A 6,709-nucleotide genomic window follows, 5' to 3' on the forward strand; every position below is an offset into this window, starting at 1 on the left:
CATTTAGCTTTGACTATATTCAGAAATGTAAATAAATTTGCAAAGCATGCTTCTGAATTTGGGAGAAAAAAAGCACCTCTCAAGCAATTAGATCATGTATGAAACAAATAATTATGCAAGTAAATACTAAACATTGGTGATGTGTAGCTGTGAAACATATCTTTATCATATCCGGTGACTTTTAGTAACTGTTGACGATTGAACAAAAATATTTCAAACCTGGGAGACCTTTGGTGTGTAATATCATTGATGTTTTCATGTTTATTAATATTTGTTCATGTAATGCAGGGATTCCCAAACTTTTTTGTCAGCCAAACCCCTTAAAATAAAATATACTTAAAATATCTCTGAGGAAGTTAATATTTCAATAATTTAACAACACATGGCAGTTAATGGTCACTTTGACATGCAGGTAAACAGATAACTATATATTTTAGTGTTTAAGTGTTAAGTGATAATTATTTTTGTTTTGCATTTTTATGATTTATTTAATTATTAGCTTTATATCCCCTTAACTGTCACCGTCCTGCTTGCGGGACACTTGGCGCTCTTTTTTTGTTGTTGTTGTCGTCTTTTTCTTTTAACAATCATCATAAATTATACATCATTTGAAAGTTTAAAATCTCAAAATTAAAACATTGTAATACCATTGAAATGGTACTTTAAAATCTTTTAGCAGTCTCCTCCCCCTTAGTGGGTGGTGTCAAGTGTCATATTACAAAATGTATTACGGTATTTTACAATCAAAACTTTTTATAATCTTTTATTAATCTTATTTTGAGATAGAAATAATACTGAGAGAGAAATTTATACATCTTTGACAGAAAATTGCATCAAAATAAATAAATAAAATGTAAGTAAAATCAATAGATTTTGGGTATAACGCCTAAACCTCTGTTTTTTATATCAACTTCAAATTTGGAACATAACTTATTTAGACATATTTGATAAAAAAAAAAATTCATCTAAAAGTAATCACAATACATCACCTAAAATGAGTAACCTATATTACGTTACTAACTACAGTTTTCATCATATAATCTGTAATCAGTAACGGACTACAAATTACAAGTAATCTACACTGATTTTTAAGTCAATATACTTTAAAAATCAATATGATCAGTTTACATTTTATTGATATTTTTCTGTAGCTATATCACAGAGAGTATTTTCCCTGCAATACCAACCATGTTCAGAGAAAATCCATGATGCAGTGCAGAATGCCCTTGTATTTCCTGTGCTGCATGGCATCTGCCTGCAACCGGCTTTTCACCACGTCTGTTGGTGTGGCGGTGACCCACGAGATGGATCCTGTGGAACAACAGCATAACCACAAGTGAAACCTCATGTGAAGTATTCTGTGTCCTTAAAATGCCTGACTCCCAGTAGGGACATATTTAGATTAATTCCCGTCAGACATCAATAGGAGGGAAACTTTTAACGGAAAGTACAGTGAGAAATTTCAAAACAATCCACCCTCCCACAATCCTAAACCAAATGTACCCTTGTTAATCTGTGCATGACTGCTGAGAAGTGCTTTGGTGTCATACAGAGGGTCTGACAACTTTTAAACAATTCAACACGTGTGCAAACAGACTGAAAAACACTACAAGTGCATCTGGTGTTTCTTTAGGTGAGCATCACATTCAGACAGGAACAGAATAGCTCTGTTAAACCTAGAGAAAAAACTATGTATGCATGCTGCATTTGAAAGTTTGAATGTATTAGTCTGCATTCTGAGATGAGATATGACCACATTTTATGACAGTATTACATGTATCTTTTGTGAATGCAATACTATAATGCATTAAGACAAGCATAGAAAAAAAATATGGAATAGTTCACCCAAAAATGAAAATGTGCTGAAAATACTCACCCTCAAGCCATCAAAAATGTAGATGAGTTTGTTTCTTCATCAGAGCAGATTTGGATTAACTGATGGACTGGAGTGGTGTGGATTACTTGTGGATTATTGTGATGTTTTTATCAGCTGTTTGGACTCTCATTCTGACGGCACCCATTCACTGCAGAGCATCCATTGGTGAGCAAGTGATGTAATGCTACATTTCTCCAAAACCTGAGCTGATGAAGAAACAAACTCATCTTGGATTGCCTGAGAGTGAGCAAATTTTCATGTTTGGCTGAACTGTTCATTGAAGGTGAGAAATGTTGATTATACATATAACCCATTAAATACCGAATGCAACTTATGTTGGACTTATGTTGTAAGCTTAGCAACAGGCTAACATAAAACTCTAATGAAAACAATTCCAAGTTGAGTCTGTGCATTTTTTTTTATTTAGATCCCCATTAGCTATGCCCGAGAGCACTGCTAGTCCTGGGGTCCACACAACACTTAAAATCCATACATTATTACATACTCAAAAACATTAAAACACTTCAAATCCATGCATTATTACATACACAAAAACATGAAATACTACTAATAACTAATCTGAGTCCTTTTCAAAAACAACATTTCATACATTTCATCAACCTTACAACCACCTGTGAATGTACCAAACACCTGTTCTAACACTAATTGCTCATTTGACTAAATTCTATACATAACCTTCTATAAATAAGATCCTTTACCTGCCTTTTAAAATTGAATTTCTGTGTTATTTTACTTAAAGGCAATGGTAAAGAATTCATTGTTTTCATTGCCCTATATACTACTGTTCGTTTAAGGAAATTAGTGTTTGCTACAAATCTTCCCTCTGTAGCCTGTCTAGTAGCATATTTATGTAACTGTCATCATCGCTCAAATAAATATGTAAAAATCATCATCACTCAAATAAATATGATCAATACAAGATGTGGTCTTACCCTTATTATTTGTGCTTATTCTCATTTGAGAGTGTATTAAATCAGTCACTTATTAGGTTCCATTTCAGTTAGAAGGCAGCTGTCTGTGTAGGCGGTAGACAGCAGCTATTAAATTTTGGAATACAGCCCAAATCTCACTTACCTGCTAAACCTCCTGCTAGCCATATGCAGCAGGGATGAGGCGGGCCTTTGCCATCGGGATTCAGCCACTTACAGAATAACGTGTACGGTATGAAGTAGAGGGTATAACCAGGTACATCCCGCAATATCATGGCTCCCGCGCCTCTGTAGAGCCCTTGAATGCCCTCGTTCTGCAGGACGGTACTAATGCAGTGCAGTGGCCCTCTGTACAATGACTGGGACTGAATTCCCATTGACCGGAGAGGGACACTCCCATTCCCAGCAAGGTTAAAGTTCTCTGGAAACACACAAAACAGTCCATGAGGAATACTGTGTGCAAAAGTCATTATTTCCCTGGAAATGTTTGTCTTTGAGAAGCTTTCAGTAGCCAGAACGATTTTTTCTGTTAACATGAGTACGCTCTCTCTGACTCCATGCATAGCTGCAGGGTGCTAAAATGTTTTTATAGCCAAGACTCTAGCTCACCTGCAAGAACAGGTTGGGTTTGCATCTGCAGTCTAATTTTGACAAGGTCAACAGGGGCACCCACCCCCACTGAAACCAGACCAGTCAACATGCTCGCTACAGTCAAGTCAAGCATGCCGCACGGGTGTCTGCCGTCACCATATCGATATCTGCTAATGAGGCGCTGTGTGTTGCTGAAGAAGCCGAACACCACAGAGTTATAGAGAGTGACGCTGGCCAATGGAAAGGACAGTCCTTTGAAAAAGCCTGTAACCTGAGACAACACAAAAGAGAGATGGATTGTGTACTTTTGCTTCCAGGAAAGCAAATACCTGTTTACACCAAAAACAGGGTCATTCCTGATATGCAGTCTTGGGAATATAGTCCCAAGCCCTGTGATGAAGATATAGCCTGCTCATTGATTCTGGGAGTGAGGGGGCTCACTTTATTAAATTATTGCATTGCATTTTGTCCCATGTCCTTTGAATTTTATTGGTGGCTTTTGCCAATTCTATATGTCTTTATATATAATTAAATGACATATAATTCCTAAAAATGGACATCACATTATTATTTTTTCATTATTATCACATTATTATCATTTGCCAGAGTTCCGAACTATTATTTTATATGAAAAACTGGCAATTTAGGCCACACTTTAGTTTGGGGACCAGTTCTCACTATTAACTAACGATCAACTACGACTTTTGCCTCAATAACCTCCTAATTTACTGCTTATTAATAGTTAGTAAGGTAGTTGTTAGTTTAGGTATGAGGTGGGTTAAGGGATCTAAAATATGGTCATGCAGAATAAGGCATTAATATGTGCTTTTTAAATACTAATAAACAGCCAATATGCTAGTAATATGCATGCTAATAAGCATCTAGATAATAGTGAGAATTGGACCCTAAACTAAAGTGTTACCATTGCTTTTGTGTCTTTAATATTGTTTTCCATCCTTTTGGTATATTGTGGAATATTCTTTTTTCACTATCAAAAGTCAGGTCCTTAATGACATCAGCTTCCAGGAAGTGACATCATCTTTGGTAGAAATTGGTATGATATTAACAACATTTCAAAAGATGAAAAAACTCAAAATGACTAATCAAACTGATCTAAATAAATGAACAATCCTCATATAAGCTAAGTATCTCTGAGCAAAGGAAATAAAAATGTAATTTTTATATTCGTCTAGCTGGATCCATCCTCATCCTAATAGCCATATTTTCATTGTGTAAATAAGTTGTCATATGCTTTTCATAAAGTTTAAGTACCTGAGAGAAAATACAGATCTCTAAATGTACAGCAAAACAAGAATGTCTCAATGAATACAAGGCTCTGTGGCCTTTTTGTGTGTTGTGCCGCAATAATTGTGAAAAATATTTGACAGTCAATTTTTTATTCAATTATGAAGATAGTCAGTGAGCCTTACATTTTCCTTTTTGAAGATTGTTACAACACAGTGGAGAGTGTTCCTGTATCCTTTGCCAGCTTGTAAACGAGTCTGTAAAAGAGCATAAAGGAATTTTTTCATTATTGCCCGGACTGACACCTCATTCCTAACCAATGATTTTATACCAGTGGGAAAACATAAGTAACTTAGAAAGTAATACCGACTACCTTTGTATGTAAAAATAGATATATAATATGAACTACATCATTTTATAATATTTGAATATATAATAAATACATAATATAGGATTTGTACAAAATGAATCACACAACAAGGATTTGTCTCGATACCTTGACTGTGTCAAGTGGATGTCCTACAATCACACTGGACGCTCCTGTAACAAAAACAGTTGTACAAGTTAAATATGTTGCAACAAAGGCAATAGTGATATTCTGCCTATTTCATAGCTTTGTAGGGGGCTCTTCTTGCAGAACAGAGTGTCCATTTTATGAACAAGTTACATTGTTATGAACATTTCATGGTGGATGCACATGCACATTAGGGCTTTATAAAATAAATGTTTCCTTTCAATGGAGGTTTCCACCCCAACCAAGTTTATGGTCGAGAAATGTCGACCAGTCCTCAGTGCCAAAACGCGTAAAATCAGCGCTGTTTGCGCGAGAGACTTTTAGAAAAATGAACGTTTTACTGACATGGTTACACGTGACACAAAATTAGTTAAAAATAGACAGATGTATACTGTACTTTTTTTTACTCTTTCAAGAGAACATCACATAGCTGGTAAACATTTTCGCTGTAGTTTCAAGAAAATTTTTTTCTGAAAATGCAGAAAATAGCAGTTTAAATAGTTTAAAGTAGTAGATTTATTGAAACTAACAAAGCTGGGGTTTATAGAGGCGACGATAACTAGTTCGGGAAACAAACTTCCTTAAAGTCTCAAAAATATATGCTTCCGATAAATCAAACAATATTGCTCGGAGAAAATTGCGTTTTGGTGGTTTGTTAGCAGTGTTGGGAGTAACGCATTACAAAAGTAATAATATTACAGTAGTATATTACTTTTTGCTGTAACGCAGTAATATAACGCATTACTAATCAAATTTCGGTAATATTATTACTCGTTACAATCTCAGTAACGCAAGTTACAACAACATATTTTAACTAATGTCAAACACATATGAAACTTTTTACAAGACATGCAAAACAAATAAAACTCACCTCCAATCCATCCTGCCAAGAAATCATCCAAATGAAAGACTGTCATTGTAAAACAGAGAGAATTTACGCCGGAGAGTTCAGCATTGATGCGGTTTGAGTGTTCACGCTAAACATCCGTCAGCTTCATTTAACAGGTCGTCAGATCTTCAATACAAGCAGAGGTAGTGACTTCAGCCTCATATTTAAATCGCTGAAGGGGGAGTATATGGGGCGTTGCAGAAACACGAAAACAGATTTGTCCACCAACAAACATAATTAGCTGTTTAAAAGCATATGCTGCATACATTTTTTCTCACTGTTGTGTAATGTAAGGATTCTTGCTCACGTGACTCTTAACGTGGCTGCTGAGTTTCTCTATATGCTGAGGAATGCCTGGAATGTGTCCGTGACTCACATCGGATTGAACCATAATACCAACATGTTTTTTCACAAACTACAAACATTCTCTCGTAAATAATGTTTAAAGTATTGATTATGTTGATTATGTATGCCCCCATCGCCCAAGTCCTAGCCATGAAACGTGTAGGTTGGGATGTAAACAAACGCTCTGTAAATAATATGCTTCAGTGGAAAGCTACTAGCTGTTGCACTGGAGTAATGTAAAGTAACTGATGTTTTGCAAACGTTTTATATATAGAGATAACTATAAGCATAAGAGTTAT

The 6,709-nt window shown here is 35.4% G+C and overlaps 1 protein-coding gene across 1 annotated transcript; it reads right to left on the bottom strand.

Moving 5' to 3' along the window:
* Window positions 1–1,192: 1,192 nt before the first annotated feature.
* Window positions 1,193–6,206, bottom strand: LOC107730911 (solute carrier family 25 member 48-like). Its single transcript, XM_016541867.1, has 6 exons — window positions 6,048–6,206; window positions 5,159–5,202; window positions 4,848–4,919; window positions 3,436–3,688; window positions 2,972–3,247; window positions 1,193–1,311 (listed from the first exon to the last, which is right to left on the bottom strand). Exons 1-6 carry the CDS (start codon window positions 6,091–6,093, stop codon window positions 1,193–1,195), a joined length of 810 nt encoding a protein of 269 aa, XP_016397353.1. The 5' UTR covers window positions 6,094–6,206.
* Between the last annotated feature and the right edge of the window lie 503 nt (window positions 6,207–6,709).

This window comes from Sinocyclocheilus rhinocerous, unplaced genomic scaffold (assembly GCF_001515625.1).
Source record: "Sinocyclocheilus rhinocerous isolate Xijiao unplaced genomic scaffold, SAMN03320098_v1.1 scaffold2114, whole genome shotgun sequence".
NCBI lineage: Eukaryota > Metazoa > Chordata > Actinopteri > Cypriniformes > Cyprinidae > Sinocyclocheilus > Sinocyclocheilus rhinocerous.